This window comes from Canis lupus, chromosome 21 (genome assembly GCF_003254725.2).
Source record: "Canis lupus dingo isolate Sandy chromosome 21, ASM325472v2, whole genome shotgun sequence".
Taxonomy (NCBI): domain Eukaryota; kingdom Metazoa; phylum Chordata; class Mammalia; order Carnivora; family Canidae; genus Canis; species Canis lupus.
Window position 1 is genome coordinate 11,647,798 of NC_064263.1, and position 20,404 is coordinate 11,668,201.

General features: G+C 39.2%; 1 protein-coding gene and 1 long non-coding RNA gene across 5 annotated transcripts in view; one reads left to right on the forward strand and one right to left on the reverse strand.

Moving 5' to 3' along the window:
* GRM5 (glutamate metabotropic receptor 5) overlaps nt 1-16,930 on the forward strand; it is a 510,774-nt gene extending 493,844 nt beyond the window's left edge. For all 4 annotated transcript variants that reach the window (XM_025419353.3, XM_049098822.1, XM_025419352.3 and 1 more), the window contains one exon: nt 12,062-16,930. In XM_025419353.3, coding sequence (XP_025275138.2) covers nt 12,062-13,049 — 988 coding nt within the window. In that variant the 3' untranslated portion in view covers nt 13,050-16,930. The remainder of the gene's footprint in view (nt 1-12,061) is intronic.
* LOC112642042 (uncharacterized) lies at nt 5,408-12,242 on the reverse strand. Its single transcript, XR_003125004.3, has 3 exons — nt 12,039-12,242; nt 6,610-6,701; nt 5,408-6,037 (listed from the first exon to the last, which is right to left on the reverse strand). It is a non-coding gene; the product is annotated as an uncharacterized LOC112642042 (long non-coding RNA).
* Nucleotides 16,931-20,404: the final 3,474 nt, after the last annotated feature.

The window sequence follows — 20,404 nt, forward strand, 5'->3', positions numbered from 1 at the left end:
AGATTCTCAATTTCCTTTACTTATTTTTCCAGAAGAATCACTAATTACTGTGAGTATACTTATTCTATTTCTTTCAGCCTGTGGCATAATACAAAATTTAGTAATGGGACTACTTGGATTCCCTGGCTCTTCTCCATTTCTGTCAGTAACATCCTTTTTTGTGGGGGAAGGAGAGGAGCTAGTCACAATCATTTGTAAGCCTGCTGTCCTTGCCCATATAAATAATAATTTATTCGTTATGTATAAATATAAAGATCTGTACATATTTTGAGACAAAAAAAATTGATATCTCATAATTTCTCCTAAAAGGGAATAAGGGAATGAGAAGAGTCTGATAGAACAAATGCCACAAAGGGAGCGGCTTTGGAGTTATCAGTTCAAATTCTTGTACTCTAGAGGAAGAAGTCAAGGCGAGAGGCATACTCTCTACTTTTACTCCCACCACAAAATATGGATTAAATCTTGTAATGTCTGCCCTAATCTTATTGCCATAATCCCATTAGGTAGACAATACCAAAATAAGGGCAAACTATTCAGCAGAGCTAAATGCTCTGTAAACTTAAATCACTATTTCATCTAACCCTGTTTCATGCATCATTTTGAACTGATTCTTTAGCATAAGGATTATTTATTTTTAAAAATGTTAATTCATCACTTATTATGCATAAGGCCCTATGCTTCATACCAGAAATTCAAAAGATATATGAAATAGGGTTTCTACGTACCTAACAATTTTTTGCCATTATACTTCACATGGCCTTCAAAGTGGAGACCCTGCTTTATAACGCTGTCTTCCATACTCCTAGTCAGTAACCGATGGAAAGTCATACGCAGCAAGATTTTACACAGTAAGTATGTTTGCACACAATCCCATGAACCTCTCTAAGCATCAGCTTTATAGTCTATAAAATGAACACAATGTTGATAACTTTCTCACGTTTTTTTGAGGAATTAAAAATAGCATGTATATGAAAACATACACGGATTTTTTTTTATTATTTTTGTTTGTTTGTTTTTTTATACACGGATATTTTAAAGGAGTAAAAGAACTTAAATGAGGAGATTAGGTATACATAGAGAAGGCAGTATATTGCAAGCAAAAGACAAAGGCAAATATGAATCAAAAACATCTATTATTTTTTGTATGCGTCTACCTAATTAATTTTCAAGGAGCCAGAGAAAGATTCCTGTCATCTGTAGAAACCAAAAAGATTGACATCAACAGATAATAGTGTATAGGATAGAAATAAAAAGTTGTTTTAGGGGCACCTGCGTAGCTCAGTCAGTTAAGTGTCTGCCATCGGCTCAGGTCATGATCTCAGGGTCCCAGGATCAAGCCCCACATTAGGCTCTCGGCTCAGGGGGATTCTGCTTCTCCCTCTCCCTCTGCCCTCCTCTCTTCTGTGCTCTCTCTCTCAAATAAATAATCTTTTATAAAAGTTGTTTTAATATCAAAAGGATATATTTTCTTTTTTATTGAGATATAACTGACATGAAGTTGTATTAGTTTTAGGTGTGCAACATAATGATTTGAGATATATACATATATATGTATATATACAGAAAAATAATCACAATAAATTTAGCTAACATCCATCATCACACATTTACAGTTTTTTTTCTTATAATGAGAACTTTTAAGATCTATTCTCTTAGCAATTTTCAAATATACGATACAGTGTTATTAACTATAGTCACCATGCTGTACATGGTATCCCCAGAACATATTTATCTTAAAACTAGAAGTTTGGCTCTCTTCACCCATTTTACCCACTCCTACTCCTACCTCATCCAACCACCAATCTGTTCTCTGTATCTATTAGTTCAGGTTTTTGTTTTTGTTTTTTAGATTCCACGTATACATGGTATCATACAGTCTTTGTCTTTCTCTTATTTTACATTTTACAATGCCTTCAGATTTAATCCACATCATCCATATTGTGACAAATAGGTTTCCTTATTTGGGGAATGGCTGAATAATATTCCATTGTGTTTGTGTATGTAAATATATATCACATTTTCCTTATCCATTCATCTGTTGATAGACACTAAGGTTGTTTCCATGTCTTGCCTATTGTAAATTATGCTGCAGTAAACACAGGGTTGAGATATCTTTTCAAGACAGTGATTTCATTTCCTTTGGATAAACTACCCAGAAGTGAAATTGCTGGATCACATGGTAGTTCTGTTTTTAATTTTTTGAGGAACCTTCACATTGTTTTCCAAATTGGTTGTATCAATTTACAAGCCCACCACCAGTGCATGAGAATTCTCTTTTTTCCACATCTTTGCCAACACTTGTTATTTCCTGTCTTTTTGATACTAGCAATTCTAACAGGTGTGGGGCGATACCTCCTTGTGGCTTTGATTTGCACTGCCCTGATGATTAGTGATGATGAGTCCCTTTTCATGTATGTGTTGGACATTAGATGTTTTCTTTGAAAAAACATTCAAAAGGTACACATTTTCTTTATTCATCCATCAGTGGACATTTAGGTTGTTTCCACATCTTTGCTCCTGCAAATAATGCTGCAGTTAACATGGTAGTGCTAATCCCTCTTTGAGATCCTGTCCCAATTCCCTTGGATATATACACAGAAATGGAATTGCTGGATCATATGGTAATCTATTTTTAATTTCTTGATGGACTTCCAGACTGTTTTCCACAGTGGCTGCACCATTCTAAATTCCCACCAACAGTGCACAAGGGTTCCTTTTTCTCCACATCATAGCCATCCTAACAGGTGTGAACTGCTCATATTGCATCATACATTTAAAAAATCTGTTAAGAGGGCAGATTTCATGTTAAGAGTCCTTACCACAATGAGAGAGAGAGAGAGAGAGTGTGTGTGTGTTAAGCATCTGAAGCATCGCAAAGGGAATGAGACAGGAACTTACTTAATACCTCTGTGACATGGACCCATTTACATCCAGTGAGAAAAAATAATCAAAAATTACCTTAAGCAAAGCCCCTGGGTGTCTCAGTCAGTTTAAGAGTCTGCCTTTGGCTCAGGTCATGATCCCAGGGTCCTGGGATGGAGCCCTGCATGGTGTTCCCTGCTCAGTGAGGAGTCTGCTTCTCTTTCTCCTCCTGACCCTCCCCCCTGCTCATTCTCTCTCTCTCTCTCTCTCTCTCTCTCTCTCTCAAAAAATAAATAAATAAAATCTTTTAAAAAATTACCTTATATCAGGAGCTTTATGTAGATAACAAGTATGTTGGTGGCAGACAACAACCAAGATTGAAACCTCAAAACTAAAGTTCTCTTCACACATTAGAGTTAGGTTAAATATTTTTTATTTTATTTAAATTCAGTTTGCCAAATTGTGTATAAAACCCAGTGCTCATCTCATCAGGTGCTCTGCTTGATGCCCTTCACCCAGTTACCCCATCCCCCCACCCACCTCTTGAGTTAAGTTAAATATGTTAGCTGAGCTGCTTTAAGATCAAATGGAATATTTTTTCTAAGCAGAAATAATTTCTTCAGAACCATTATAACAATTCTGGAACATTCTCTTATTCTCTAGTCCCTCAGTGTTCATCACTGCAATGTTCGGGTCAATGTTACTTTGGAATTTATTATCAGGTCATTTTATGGGTACACACTTGGGTATTATCATTTCACTGGATGCTCCATAAGGATGTGTCCTGTTAGCCCTTTAGTTTTTATGTGCACTTAGCACACAGACAGTATCACATGTTGGCAACGACTCTGGATCTAAGGTCCAATTTGGGGCACTGTTTTTGCCTTTTATTTGACTTGGACACATGTTTCATAAGCCTCAGGTTTGGCATCTATAGTACAGGTTAATAATATCTGTTTATATCAGGGATTTAAGGTGATAGAATTTGCTTCATTTCCCTAATACTTCCAGCCCACTACCCTGCACCAAGCACCATCCCAAGCATAGGAAATGCACATAGTCACTGCCCTTGGAGTGTTCCAGGTTTAGTGTAGAAACAGACTTGTATATAGATGATTAATAATACCATGCAATAAGTGCTATGTTAGACAGCTGTTGTGAAGGTCAAATATAATAAAACAGATGAAAACACTTTGTGAGGTGTAAAGTTCTATTCAAAGGGGAGCTATTATCATTCCAGGACTCTCCTCTTCTTAGTCATCAATGCCAATCCCATGTTTTATTCAGGCTTTAAATCAAGCTGGATCCCTCCACAGAGTCTTCTTAGCGGTATCAGCCAACAGGCACAAAATAGCTGTGTCTTCTTTTGTTCTTTCCTTATGAACTTATAATCTGGGCTTTGCAGTAATTGCTGAAAAAAATAATTTCCATTTTAGGAAAAAAATTCCTCTCATCTTAGTTGAAGTACCTCGACTAAAAGCCTAGAACTTAGGTCTCAGTGTGAGGAGTAGTTTAGTTTGAGGCTTGAGTCTGGGTTACTGAATTTTGGATCAAAAAATAGCTTAATTTGGGAAAGAAAACTCTGTGATGATCCAACAGAATGCCTCTGCTTGGCACATGCTCCTGCTTTATAGCCTTTGTTAGATGCTTTCTCCTTATGAGGACGTAGGGGATATAGCAGCTGTACTAGAACCACAGGGCATTTTAATAACCCACCCTGGATGGATTGTGACCTGTTGAAAAGGCATTCTGTAAACCAAAGACTAGTTAAAATAGGGCCAAGTGGTTCTCATCCTACAAGGATTTTATTAGGGACTAAATGCCTAACAAGAGATGTTCTAGGGGGCAGAGGGAATTATCGTAGAAGCAGGCAGCCACTCCCGGCTCGCTCCCGGCTACTCAAAAGGGAGGCAAAAGTCCACCTCACAAGGTTGTTGGAAGGGTTTCATGGGATTGAGCATGTGGCATTAGCTGCTTTGCCATATATGCAATACACATATTAATTGGATTTTGTTTATCCGTGTTATTTTAATATTCCCTAGGCTTTAAGGCCTCGTTAATCTCCACTTTATTTGCAAATCCTTCCTTGAAACTTCTTTCCCCAGTGAACGTTTTCTCTGCATTCCTCTAATACCAATGGGCAAGGACGACTGTCTTTTCTTCCACAACAGTTTTCAGATCAGTATATTCCTTTCCATTTCCATTTTTTCCACACCTGTTAGCATCTTAACAATATGTCCCTGCACTATGAAAACAGCTTCCTAAATCTCCCTGGACACCATTCTTTTCTATCAATCTTCTGGTTCCTTATTGCCTGAAGGACTAATTAACTTAACAGATATTAATTAGGCCTTCACATATTCCTGAAGGAGGACCAGGACTGGGGCAGACAAGGAACAAGGTCAATGGATTAATCTGCAGTAAGGGTTTAAAGAAGGTTTCGGCATGATTCCTACATTTAATTGTTTTTGTTGAGCTCCAGAATTATTGAATACCTAAATATTAAATAACAGAAAAGAATTCTTACAGTTGAAGAATAATACAGAAAAGAACCCATGAGTATTTCTTTATATATTCATTTATTGCTCAAGCATGTAGATTATCTATGTAATTAGACCATCTCTCTGGCCAAATATATTGGACCACCTGTTTATTCCAGACATTGATAAAAAGTCCAAAGTTAATTACTAATGAGTTATTAAAATAGCAAAAGAAAGGAAAAGAAAGAAGATCCTTTCAGATCTTAGGTGGCCACACAGCATTTTTATAGCGGACAAAAAGGCCCAAACTCTATCTTTTGATGCTTTAACTTCTTATTCATTCCCACACAGTCAAATTGGACTACTGGTTATCTTAGAATATCCTTTCTGGTTTCCTGAACTTATGTCACTGCTATCTTTACTGGAGGGCAATGCTTACTGCTATTTTTGGATTTTGCCATAATCTACTAATTTTTCAAGGAGTAGATACAATCTGTCTCCTGCAGGCAAGTGTCATTCTCTGGTCACTCCCCTCCTGCTAGAAATGGTTTTTTCCTCTTGTGAAGCTTTAAATCCCTTGTGATCTGTACCCTATAGTTGCCCAATGGACTCCTTGTTCCCATGCTCCACAATCTCTCATTTTCCTTGTCCTCAGCACCCTTCCACCTGCCCATCTGCCTCCTCCTCTCAAGGACCTAGAAAAGAAAAAGAAAAAACCCTTTCCATCAAAATAATATGAGTAACTCATATTACTAGCCTTCTATGTGCATCTTCTCTCCTGCCCTCTTTGAGGGAAGTTTCATATCAGCAACTCTCCACCACAGTACTGATCAATCACAATCATTTTCAGAGATACCATATTTCATTTGTTACCAATATTATTTGAAATGCCAAAATTTGCAAAATAGTTATCCTTTATATTACACCATTCTCATTTAATGGTATTCCAAAATAAGTCAGAGAGACTTATTTTCTAATAAGTGTGCTACACATGGGACAACTGTCTTTTACTAGATCACAGCATGGGGGAAAAAAAGAGGGGCTGAAAATTGTTGTATGATATTTTTTTATACAGTTGTTGTCTAAGTGCCTTCATCATCAAGGCATCCAATCATTATCCTTGACAAGTATAGGTACTTGATCAATCTGTGCTGTTTGAATTAACAACCAAAGAGTGATATAGGGTGCCTCTTGAGACTTCAAAGTATATGATTAAGAAGAACAAAGACATGGTAATAAGAGAATATAAATCAAATGACTAACTTACCGACTTAAAGATGCATATCATCACCAGGTAACATCTGAGAGCTTCTCTTCAATTAGATAAGGACAGCTCACTTCAAAAACAAATATGGTGTACTGTCATGAGAAATGAATTGGAAATCATGAGATGGTATTTGTTCCACACTGTTATTTTCTAACTGCTTTAACTTTGGGCAAGTCACCTATCTCACTGAGCCTCAGTTTTCTTATTTTTGAAAGGACTAAGACATCAATCTCATCTAACTTTGACAGTGTTCCTAAAGTACTTTATAAAGCACTATGCAAATATAAGGTGATATTGCTTCGATTATTGTGTCCATGGAGGTAATTCATTTCCATTTACTCAAGTTTGTCTATACGTGCATTTCTAATGCATACCTCACCATGGCCATTTAACTTGTTTTTGTCAGCAAGATAGTTATTTACATCCAATTATGCTGTAATTGGGTAAATTTATATAGATGATTCTGTCATTTTCTTATATATCATGGTGTATTTCTCAGTGTAATCGTCAAAATCAAGATGTCAGATTTTAGGCAAGGCTCAGAAGGAAATTATTCCACCTAATTTAGAGTGTCTGAATATAAACAATATCAAATTCCTCTTATCTTTTAAAAACTATATTTCCACACTTCGTAATTCAAAGCAAATTGTTGCAAGCAAAATATATTGATAAAAAGTTTAAGAAAATGGAACCGCAATTGGAAATTTTCTACTTATAATATTCTTAATTCATGAGATTCTTTTATTAGCCTCGTATTTTCTGAAGTCATTCTAAAGGCATAGTTGCTAGTGACATTACAAGCTTTTTAAAATTAAAAAAAAATTTTGTTTTAAGTATTTTTTGTATTAGAAAGCTCATAATCTTACTCTTCCTCCCTCCTGGCTGCCTCTCAACCCAAAATCATAAACAGGAGAGGTTTAGTAATGAAGATAATTTTTTCATGAAAAGAATGTGCTAATTTTCAGAGAATATATTTGATTATTTTGATGCCCTAGATCTGTACAACTCATGAAGGTACTAATAAACCATGTCACAAAGGAGAGGATAAGGGTATATAGTTTTTTAATTCAGTGAAATATTCTGAGGATTTTAATTGTTTATATAGCCTTAATAAAACCCCAATTTTTCAGGATAAAAACACACAGGTCATTCAACAGTTATTTATTTTTTAAAATTTGTTATTTTTATTCAACAGCCATTTAAAATAAACACAAAAATTATAAATTCCATAGACGTTTTTGACAGTCAAAATACTTCTTAACATTTGTCTCCTAATGATGGTGAGCCATGGCATAATGCTAATTCCTACAGGTTTTGGCAGATGAAGAGAGAACCTGGAAGAGGTCATTGAGCTGACATCCAGAGCTTGCTTGAAGTGAATAAATTATTTATGTGTCACGCATGGAATACAAAAGGGAAGAATAAACTTCTGAGCATAAAGGTAGAAGGTGTCATTTTGGCAGACACAAACTGTAAACAAACAAACAAACAAAAAAACAAACAAAAAATGCAATCCTCAAATAACATTATCTAAATGCTTTTTCTCCCTCACAGGAAAGAACAAATTGTCATAGTAGAAAGAACATTATATTACGTAGAATTATATTTGGCAAAGGGTTAATTGGTGCCTGGAAAGAGCATGAAGTTTTGCAAGGTTGTTTTGGGCCAAACTGTCCTTTCCAGATGTAGCACCATTTGTTCTCTCTCCATTTCTCTCTCTTCCTTCCTTTCTAATGCCTAAAATATCCAGTGGGGAGAGTCAAGTGCTATAGACAGGTGAGGAAGAGTTCACTTTCCCTCTTCTTACCACAGGTCCCTTAGAACAAATGTATAATCCTGATGTTAAAAAAAAAAATCTCAACAACAATCATGATTTTACCCCAATTGGCTGGAAGACTTGATGGTGAGATTTGCAGAGGTGCTATGCTTTATAAAGTACTCTTATGTGTACTACACCACTTGGGTTCCTCCCAGCAGTCATGTGAGGTGAGCATGGGAGGTTTATTTCTTCCATTTTTTTTTTTTAACAAAGAACAAAGAGGTACAAAGGAGTTAAGTGATTTGCCCACCATCACTCAGGGTCGAATCTTACACCCACATTTTGGGACTACTATCCATACGGCCTCCATAAACTTTCATCACCAAGAAGTTTCACTAGAACAGACACACACACACACACGTACATATATTAGATATATACATATATATAAATTACAAAAAAAGAACAAATACTCCCTTTGTGATTTTCATAGTAGATATGAAGATCTGTATTTTTGTACTTAATAAAATCTTTATTTGCATACACTGAGCACAACTCAGTAAGTTATTTATTTATATTATTATTTTATTTATTTATTTATTTAAGATTACAGTAAGTTATTTTTTATTTTATTTTTTACAGTAAGTTATATAAAAAGTAGATCCATAAGATAAAAATCAATTTAATTAATATAGACTTTTTTGAATATTGTATTATTTTTAAAATGTAATTCTAACAAAAACAATTCCGTATGAATTTCTTGAAATGAAATGCATTGATCACTCAGTTATTGGTTCAAAGATATCGAGCACATACTGTGTTCTAGACAATGCACTGGGTACTATGCTATAACAGGAAACAAAGAACACTTCTGTCTGCACCCTCAGAACACTCCATCCAGCAGATGAGGCAGACATACACCAAAGAGTTATTAAGTGCCTAATGCCAGGACTCTGAGGATCCAACCTAGTCAAGAGGGGGTCAGAAAAGCTGCCCTCAAGAAAAAGCAATTCAGGTAAAAAAAAAAAAAAAAAAAAAAAAAAAACCTGGTAGGAAGAGTTTAGTCAAAAAGGAAGGAAGAGAGAGAAGGGAGGGAGCACCATGGAAGAGCATTTCAGAAGAAGCAAGCTGTGGAAGAGGAATAATGTAGAATTTAGGGAAGTGGATGTGATCACCAAGGAGACAATCTAGCATTAAAATAGACCACAGACCAAACCTGATGGAACAACCAAAAATATATTATGGCTTTACCACATATTTCACTTTACACTAAATTCTGTTTCTCAGCCAGAGTTCAAGACCACATGAGTATATCGTTTTATTTTCTGAAACGCAATATCCATACAGAATGCAAAAACTAACATGCTTAGATAGCTTCTCCTTACAAGAACACTTCACCTGTACTGTCTCACTGAATCCTCACAACCTTTGCCAAATGATATACTTACTCTCTACTTTTTATTAAGGCTTACAGACTATTATTTTCCAAGCATCCAGGCTGGCAGATCCAGGATTAGAACCCAGATTTTAGGCTCCTTTCTCCATTGCAGTTTCCAGGACACCACCCAATGGTCCTGTTAGCTTAAGAATCCTATTTGTCCATCAAATGTTTATTAAAAGTTCCCATTTTGGAGGAAAAAACTTTTCATGAACCAAGAAATGAAAAGTAATCAAATTTGGACTCCATTTCTCCAGTGTCTCCTGTGTCCATTTCCATTGGTATGCAGAATATTTGAGGCTCTCTCCCCCACATGACCATAGACACTATGAGCAAAGGCATGGCCAGAAACCATGTCAGGGCTTTGTGCAGATTGACTGGGTTGAACAGTTTCCTTCTTGCACATTTATCCAAAGGTTTTTCAATCTGCTATCACGTTTTTAGGTACTTCTACATATGATTCCAAAGACTGTCACCATTAATATCCAGAGTTAATGCTCCATCAAAACCTATGTTGGGAGCAAGAATCTTTCCACAGTAAAGCTTAGTAGGGTAAATCCAGTTATGCTTCTAGTTTCTAGCCCATGCTTTGCATGAAAAGTGGCCTCGGCAACCTGAAAGACTGAGCATCCTTCCCAACATGCCTGTTTCTTATTCTGCTGGTAGGAGAGAAAAGGGGCTGGGTTGTTGGCAACCATCCTCCCAACCAAATCCCATAAATAGTCTGGCCCATTTCTTTTGTGTCATGTCCCAGAAGTTAGTCGATACCTGGGAAGAAGAAAGTAATGCACCAAAAACATAAAAGGTGGCAAGTCAGGTTAATGCAAAATGTAGAAACAAATCCAGATACTCTCCTGGAAAGGAAAATTAGGTTGGCAGGGTCCATTCTGCTATTGGGAACGCACGGCAACCTCCAAACCTGGAAAGAATTGATCTAACCTTTGCAGGAAGAGGGGTAGGGGTGGGGGACATATCACATTCCAGAATTCTGAAGGACACAGGTTCCAAAATATTGGATAGATTAAACAGAGGAAGAAGCAGAAAAAAGATGCCCACAAAAAGGAAAGGCGTAGGTGTCCCAGGCGTGAGTAGGTCTGGCAGTTGCAGTCAGGCAGCCCAAGGCTGGTGGGCGCCAAATACAATCCAGGCCCCTGGGCTATCTGGACAAGAGACCTCCTGGTTACAGAGACCTTGGATTCCTTTGTGATGAGAAATCCGCCCCCCCCCCTTCCCCCGGGTCTCTCCACAGAACATCCCGAAGATCAGGCCATGTCTTCTGACCACTAGTGAGGTTCCTGACAGAGCGTCTGTAGTTTCAGAAGTTGTGTCATATTTAATGGTGAGGAGGACCCCGTCAGGATCTGAGGCTGAGGTACCAATTGCATCTTCTTCATCAGAGCAGCTTCCTGACCCCAGGGTGGAGACCAAAATGGACTGCTTGGGGAAAGGGAAGAGGGAGAAAGATCCTAAAAAGTCATGTGGGCCGGATACCACTCAAGACTCTACCTGGAGAGCAATATGCGAGGTTGCCAAAGGAATACGCCTCCTCATGGAACTGTGTCATTCGAGTTTTAGGCCCCAAAACACATTTGTGAGGAAAATGTGGGAGAAGTAGAAAAACGCTAATTAACTAGATATCTGTACACGTGTTCACTGAATTTCTATTTTCCAGCAGACAAGCTTGACTAACTAAAACCATGTTCAAAGTCAGGAGCTCAGACAGAAACCCCTAGTCAAACACTCCAAGCGTTGTCTTGCAGAATAAAAACTGACCTGGAACCACTGCCTACTGCCTGGTAACCCTTGACTCGTACCCCTTCCCTCCCTCTGATGACGGGGTCGGTGAGTTGAGGTCCCGGCTGTAAGGGTTCCTAACAGAGGCCGCGGGCTGCAGGCGGCCCCTGCCCCCTACCAGGCCCTTCTGCACGTCAGCACCGTCAGCACCGCGCGAGGCCCGGCTCCCAGCTGGGGGCATAACCAGCCACCGCCACTGCCACCGCGGGGGGGCGGGGGGCTCAGAACTACCGCGGGGTCTCCGTAAGGGCTCCTCCACCCCCACTACTGTCCCCTCAGACACACCTCCCTGGTACCGATCAACCAAAGGCCAATCCAACAAGGCGGCCACTTCCAAGGTCTCGGCCGCGGCGGCCTGTGACGCCTCCCCTCCTGAAGGGGCGGGCGCAGTCGTCCCCACGCGGGTCCCCTAACCCCGCCCGGGGCGCTCCAAGTCACCCGTGGTCTCCTTCTCTCCGCAGCTCCAACGGAAAGTCCGTCACGTGGGCCCAGAACGAGAAGAGCAGCCGCGGCCAGCACCTGTGGCAGCGGCTGTCCATACACATCAACAAGAAGGAGAGCCCCAACCAGACGGCGGTCATCAAGCCCTTCCCCAAGAGCCCGGAGAGCCGCGGCCTGGGCGCGGGCGGGGGCGCGGGCGGCGGGGGCGCGGGCGCGGGCGCGGGCGCGGGCGGCGGGGGCGCGGGCGCGGGCGCGGGCGGGGGCGGCGGCGGCGCCGCGGGCGGGGGCGGCGGCGGCCCGGAGCCGCCCGACGCCGGCCCCAAGGCGCTGTACGACGTGGCGGAGGCCGAGGAGCGCTTCCCCGCGCCCGCGCGGCCGCGCTCGCCGTCGCCCATCAGCACGCTGAGCCAGCGCGCGGGCTCGGCCGGCCGCACGGACGACGACGTGCCGTCGCTGCACTCGGAGCCCGCGGCGCGCAGCAGCTCGTCGCAGGGCTCGCTCATGGAGCAGATCAGCAGCGTGGTGACCCGCTTCACCGCCAACATCAGCGAGCTCAACTCCATGATGCTGTCCACCGCGGCGCCCGGCCCCGGCGTGGGCGCCCCGCTCTGCTCGTCCTACCTGATCCCCAAGGAGATCCAGCTGCCCACGACCATGACGACGTTCGCCGAAATCCAGCCGCTGCCGGCCATCGAGGTCTCGGGCGGCGCGCAGCCCGCGGGGGTGGCGGCGGCGGCGGCGGCGGCGGCGGCGGCGGCCCCGCCGGCAGGGGGCGCTGCCCGGGAGTCCCCCGCCGCGGCCGGGCCCGGGCCCGACGCGGCGGCCGGCAAGGCGGACCTGGAGGAGCTGGTGGCGCTCACCCCGCCGTCCCCCTTTAGAGACTCGGTGGACTCGGGGAGTACAGCCCCCAACTCGCCGGTGTCGGAGTCCGCGCTCTGCATCCCGTCGTCTCCCAAATATGACGCCCTGATCCTCAGAGATTACACTCAGAGCTCCTCGTCGTTGTGAACGTGGTCGGAACCCGCGCCGCGCTCGCCGCGAGCCGACACCTCCCGCGTTCCCGCAGCACGTGACCGTGGGCGCCTGCCTCGGACCCGAGGTGGGAGAGGCCAAGCGCCCCCGGGAAGGAAAGCGAGCTCTGGAGCGCGTTCAGCATCCACCCACCAAGACGCCAACCACGAATCTTTGGGCAGATTTTCTTCTAGTGGCCTTAGAAAACGTGGGCTTTGCAGAAACACTGCGAATCTTTTCGAGGGCTGACAAGGAGCCTGTGGCACCAGTTCCGTACCAAGTGCTTTGCTCTAGGGAAGCAATGAGTGTGAAACAGCATAACGGAGGGGAAGAGCGTGCTTAGCGGGCACCTGTAAAAAGTTTTGTTTACTTTCTTTTCCCAGAAGATTCTTTGATTCACCCAACATGAATGTACATTTTCTAACAAACTAAAAATCTGGGACCAAACGTGACCATTTCTCTCTCTCTCTCTCTTTTTTTTTTCCTTTCTTTTTTGCTGTCTTTTAAAGACCTTGCAAAGCAGGACCTTGAGGCGTTGCTGTGACTGTGCCCCTTGCATAACACACAGCTGCGTAAGGAGCGCTGCCCTGACGCGTGTAGGGCTTTTACCAGAGACACTCCTCTCCGATTTGGTTTGAAATCCTCTTCCAGAAGCCTGCATCCGGGAGTCCACCTAGTGATTTCAATTCACCTCCATTAACCAAGAAAACCAGTGGAAGATTTCTTGACTATTTTCACCATGTTGCCAATCAATACTGGAGTAGCAAAAAAAAAAAAAAAGAAAAAAAAGAAAAAAATATTTTCTGGAATACTGTTTTGTAATTCCCTCACTGGGGTACGTTGTGTAGCTGGAAATTCTCTTTATAATAATAATAATAATAATAATTAGTAGTAGTAATAATTCCTGAGCTCCAGCTTGGCTATCTCGTTCATGAAATGTGGCCACTCCTCCTAATGAATGCTGTTCCATTAGCATTGCCAGCTAAAATATTAAAATACGCATTTGGGCTTCTTCATCCCCTTCCTTTGAGAACCTGATGCACAAAGAGCCCCTCTGTTCTTTTCAAGTCCCACCACTGGAAGAATGGTCTATAGACCCTCTGAAGACAGCGTCATGATTGGAGGGACTGTTGTTCAAAAAGTTAACACAATCTTAATACACTGGAAATTTTAAACTGTGTCAAGTTGGCTTAGCAGAGATTTAGCTATGCCAGTAAGCAGTGATTTTAACTTTTCTTGGCTGCTTAAACAGGGCAGCTATGAACTATGACAAATGTAGATTTTTCAAAGCAATACAGAATACTAAAACAGAGGAACCTTAATGGATATAAACCACACAGTCTTTCTTAGCCATTCCAAAAAGAGGCAAAGCGATTATTTCCTTTTTAAAATAATTATTAATATGATTTTGTGCACTTACTACTGTCACTTTTTAAATACTGCAGAAAAGAGATTTAAAGATACAATAGAAATACATGTGCTTTATTAGGCTCATATAAGTAGAAATCATAGCTCAAGACCTGCATCCACTGTCCTCTCTTTCTTCCTCCCTCCCATTACAGCTATCCTGAGGTGCCAAATGTTTTTTTTTGTTGTTGTTGTTGTTGTTGTTTTGGTTTGGTTTGGTTTTTAATTTTAAATAAGGATAGTAATAAAAGGAGGAGGTGTCCTGTAAGTTTAGAGTTTAGTTGATCTAGCCTTATACTAAAGATAGCCTTATGAAAAAGATTTGCTGTGAGGCAGAAGTATATTTTTAGCAGAAAGAAAAATGAATGAAACCATTTTCTCTAGCTCAATATCCTTACTTTGGCATGTATTTTTTTTTTTTATTTTACACCTACTTTAAAAAAGAATTTGTGAAATGGAAATATATCCACTGGCATAATTTTTCATTCCCCACTTTTAAAAGTTGTAATGAATATACTGTTTGACTTTCCTGATAACTGTTCTTATATTAAATTTTTAAATCAAATCTCCCAATATAAAATGTTAAATGCTAACATTAATTTACTGAAATATAAATTTTCAAAAAATCAGCCTCCCATACCAGATTTGAAAATAACGTCTTCAGAGCACCCTGAACCTAGATGTTATAATGAGACTCTTGAAACAGTGAATTCAGCTAAGTTTTATGGTTTCATTGAAATTGAATGTCTGCCTCTACGTGAAAAACAATTGTAAATATTTTGAAGCATTAACACCCCTCAATTCTCTTGAAAAAGATGGCTTTCACCTGGAGATTACCATCTGGATATCTTAAACATTGAAACCTTTCCAAATATACTCTACTAAGTTTTAAATTTGTTTCTTAAACCCTTTGGCTGATTTCCATTTTATTCTCAAGTATAAGTTTCATTATACTGACCAATTAAAAAAACATTTTAAAAAACTTTCTGCTTTTGAATGATCAAATTCCCCTTCTAAATTTTTAGTAGCGTATTTCTTTTAAAAAGTACACTACGTTATGAGAAAATTCATCAGAAATTAAAATTTAATGCAAACAAATTGCCATCTGATAATTCTATATGAAAGTACAGTCAACTGTAATAAGAAAAATAATTTATCCAATTAGAGGAGAACAAGATGTGTTTTTCTCTGTGTTTCTGTGCCCTTTGCCACTTCATTCAGTACATTGTATAATACGTAATATTATTAGTAATGCATTCTTGGGATCTTTTATTTTGGAATGATGCTAACTCTGTCTCTTTGCCAATTCTAATACCAGGTTCCAAGTAATAAATCTACAAGGAGAACTGAATATTCATTCTAGGGCTAGGATATGAACTTTGCAATTCATTGGGGTACCTATTTTCATTGAATTTCCTTGAAAACAGTCTGTTCCTGGTGCCCAGTGATAATTCAGTCGGACCAGCATGACCAGAAGGAAGGGGAAAGTACAGTGAAATGCGAAGATTCAGAAAAGTGACCCTGAAGGACAGTTTGGTTCCAAGATGAAAAAAGAAGACCGGGTTTGATCAAGTTATGCGGACCCCCTAGGCAGTCTACTCACTCTCCTGTTGCAGGAGAGGAGGAGGGGCAGCCCAAGAAGACCCTGTGGATTGGGGAGAAGCATCTCTTTGGGTGAGGGGTGGGGAACAGAGAGGGAGCACGCAAAGGAGCGTCCTAGAGATTGGACTGAAGCAAAGAGAAATAGTAAATCCCCCCGAATGTGCTAATCGTTGTCAGTGACGGTCTTTCCCGGGCTTCGGCTGTTAACCAGCAAGTTATCAGGAAGACTAGGAGCTATTTCTGACCGTGAATGAGTTGTGTCATGGCTCTGCTGCGATCCTGTGACTTCCAAACCAGGAATCAAACACTTTTTAAGAAACAAACATTTCCTATGCTAGTCTCCCAGCAAGATGTACATGTTTTGGAGACTTGGAAAGTATCATCTGAGTTCACGTTTAGCCGCAGCTTATTACTAGCCCTTGAGCTGCCAGAATCTCGTAGTCAACCATTTACGGTTTTATACTGTGAAAAATACAGATCAGTGAAAAGCATAAAGACGAGGGGAAATTCACTTTCAAGAGGGTCTGAGGCGGGAGAGATCCTCTGCTGTGTGTTGAAGAGTGAGGCATGTATAAAATAGATGGCTGAATTTCACTGATCTTCCCAATGTGAAAAAATATACTATGTATATTGTGTGCATTTCTAGAATTCAATGGCAGCTGCTGGTGGTGTTGTAATTAGAGATCTATATAGAATATAGATGTTTTAGAGAGACGGTGCCAATCCTAAAAGATTTGTGTGGGCTACAAGTGCTTGTACTTACTTTTTTCTGCACTTTAACTGATTTGGTTTTAAGATTGTGTGCGCGTACCTGTTCTTTTTCTGTTGTTGCAGCTTGTACTATTAAAACAATAGAGAATGTTGAATTATTTTGATGTGAATTGCAGATGATTTTTTTCATAAAGTTTAACATTTTTATCAGCATTGTTTTGCTTTGTACTTGTATAAATGTGTTTTATTTTAGCATTTGAAAGTACATTTGCCTGTTTCTCAGTTGTCTGAATCATGTTATAGTTGGTGTTTGTGAAGTCAGTTACTTTTTGAAAAATATTAAAACAGAAACTATGGTATGACTTTAAGATTCTTCCCCTTAAATGTTTAGAATGTTGTCTTAATAGTGTTTTCCAAGACCCAAAGAGCCATACTATTAATTAATCTTTAAATTCTGAATGATCTACACATTTGAATTATGGGATTTACAAAGTAGCCTGTGGACAATAGATAAAAATGTAAACCAACCACAAACCAACCAGAGATGTTGTCCTCAAAGACAACTACAAACACCTTTTAAGACATAAGTATTTTTTTTTAGACAATGAAGCATGTAGGGATTATACCTTGTTTTTTGTGTCTGGGAATACAAATACAAATTATAGTTCCACAATTATCTGTGTTGATAGAGGTTACATCATAAAAATAATATAGATTATGTGTGTTTATATATCTGTGTATGTCTGGATGTGTATACATACACACATCTATATAGATATTTTACTTTTGAGTCCATCTGTATACGTGTCCCTGTGTGTGTTTGTTTGTGTGCGCATGTGTGGGCATATCTGTATAATTTTACCAGAAAAAAACAATTACTTGTCAAATCACTTTCTACCTTGATGGATTCTTAAGCAAATTTACACTCCTAAACACAAATTATCTAAAAACCTAAAAGCATGATGTATGGAAGAGAAAAACAATGTAGATTTTAAAACATAGCTTCTCTCTGCTTCCCTACATTGTATTATTTATACACATATAATATGTATATACATATATTCTTATACATATGGAAATTGATACAAAATATGTTTGATCTTAAAAAAGAAAACCATTTTGTGTGCTTTGTCAGACTCTCCTGCTTCAGTGTCTTCTATTCTGAAGTAATACAAATGGGCATATTAAACTTAGGGTGTGAGATGAGATATCTGGACCACACAGAACAAATCATTTTCTAAAGATCAAATAAGTTTTCTAAAGACTCTGTAGACTCACAGTAGGCCAGTCAGAAAGAGCAGTGAATTAAAAAATCCATTGCCATGACCCCAGTGACCTTGGAAAAATGACCTTGAGTTCTCTATAACTCAGTTCCTCTTTTTTAAAATGCAGAGATAAATTACAAGAACCTGTGAGAATTCTTTTCATTTCCTGTACTCCTGGTACATGACAAATGCTCAGGAGATAATAGCTATTATTTGTGGCAACATAGAATTAAAAATCAGCTTAGATATGTGAATATTATTTGTAGAACTATAACAAATTCTTGTCCAACTTAAAGCACATATCACTGGGTATGAGTTGGGGGAAAGCCTATCCAGTTTTGAACTCATGCAACCTTGGAACTGTGCATCTAGGATGATTTAGCAAAATGATCTTAAACACCACAGAAAGAATGCTTTTCTTCTGTTATAATCTATGCTGAACACTGGCCAATTCCTTGGTTATACTCTCCATGAATTGGATCAGTTTTTAAAAATAAACAAGTCTCAAACATTTATTTTCTTATGGTAGTCAGCAAGATATATAGGTAGGTAAATAGAATTATATTAACGAAGTTGTCTCCTTAAACACAGTATAGTATTTACTTTTTTTTCCTCAGAGTATTTTGAAATTCAGAATCAGTTACTATGTTTCACCCTATTATTTTTTAAAAAGGATTTTAGTAAATTCTATGAAGAAAACCTGTAGACCCAGCCTCTGTGGCCATTCTTAGAGTCCTGAATAAAAAGTATTATAAGAAAACTTATCCACATGAATGAATTTTTTATTTATTTATTTTTTAATGAATTTTTTAAATTAGCTTTTCGTCCAGAACAAAGGTATTTATTTTTGCTGTGACATAGAGTCTTCTTGAGGTATATGACCCCTATAAACATTTATATAAACAGGCTAGTTATGTGGTATATGTATCAGACACATTCGCTTATTTATATATAGCTTGTATTTTAATCAGTTGACATAAAAGAAAGCTTTACATAACTATAGTGTTTCTAGAAAAGGACTAATGTTAAGTAGTAAATTATATGAATGATATGTCCATGAAAATTATGTAATGTAGTAAATGGCTTTCTGAACTGCCAAATAGTAACAGATGTTTCATAAAAGATATTAGAATTTTAAAAGTTTGGAAAATATAACAACTCTAAGTTAGATGACGATTTTTGCTTCAGAACTTGGCACTCTTTAAAAATGCTAATGCACATTAACTCTAGAAATCTGTTTTTTTTTTATTTTTATTTTTTATGAGTGGTCTCCTCTGAGTAGAGCTTCATAGAATGAATTTTGAAAATGCTATGATACAAAATTTATAATTTGTACACATTTTTTCCTTCAGTCTTGAAAATTAATTGCTATTTCCATAATGATCTCCTTAGGCTTTTAAAGGAGCAAAGATGGATAGTGTCACCTTCAGAGCCATTTTAATGAGCCACGGGAAGTCTTACTCAATTTTATTATCCAGTTTCCTCCTATTTTCTGATTTCCCAGGGCTCCACCAGAACATCAACTTTAGTCTCAGGAGTCAAGCTGAGGATTTTCTTTTTCTTTCTTTCTTTTTTTTTGTTTTTGTTTTTGTTTTTGTTTTCATCAGACAGGTTGGATGGCTCCCCTAACTCCAACAGCTTTGGATGAAGTAATATATGACTCCGTAGCATTAGGAGATGTTAAGTAGCCAGTGAACTGTATGCCAGGAGCAGTAGAAGACTATAAGAGTGCTATCCAGAAGTTATTTTAGGAACTTTTTTTCAGATTTTTCTAATTTACCTCAATAAGCGAAGTTACATGGACATATCTATAACATTTATCATAATAATGTGTTTCTACTCCTACATATTCAAGATTATTTCCACCTTTTACTTCCCTATATGTTGTGGTTCTCTGTCACATTCTTTCTGAAGAGCTCAAATCACATCATTAACTCTAGTATAACCACCCCACACTCCCAAGGATGTATTAAAAACTCTAAATGGATAGGAGAGAAAAGTTCTTATTCTGGGAAGACAAGTACCCACCTCAATAATCTAGGACAAATCAAGCAGCAAAATTAGGGGAAGACCCTGGTTAGTTCTATCTGGTCACAAGAGAAAAGCCAGTAGAAATGCTTTCTTGCTCTTTGCATAATAACAAAGAGCCCCAAATTCAATTCTTAAGAAATAAGGAGCTGAGACACAGTTCTTAAGAAATAAGGAGCTGTCCAAGTGGACAAAGTGGGAGTGGGGGGCACAAGGAAAATACAAGTAATGATGACTAGGCCAAAAGATAAAAAGTCCACATAAATTAAAGGAAAAATAAGCAATTATGTTACTAAATGATGGTAACCAGCACCATCAGTTAATCCAATCTTCACATAT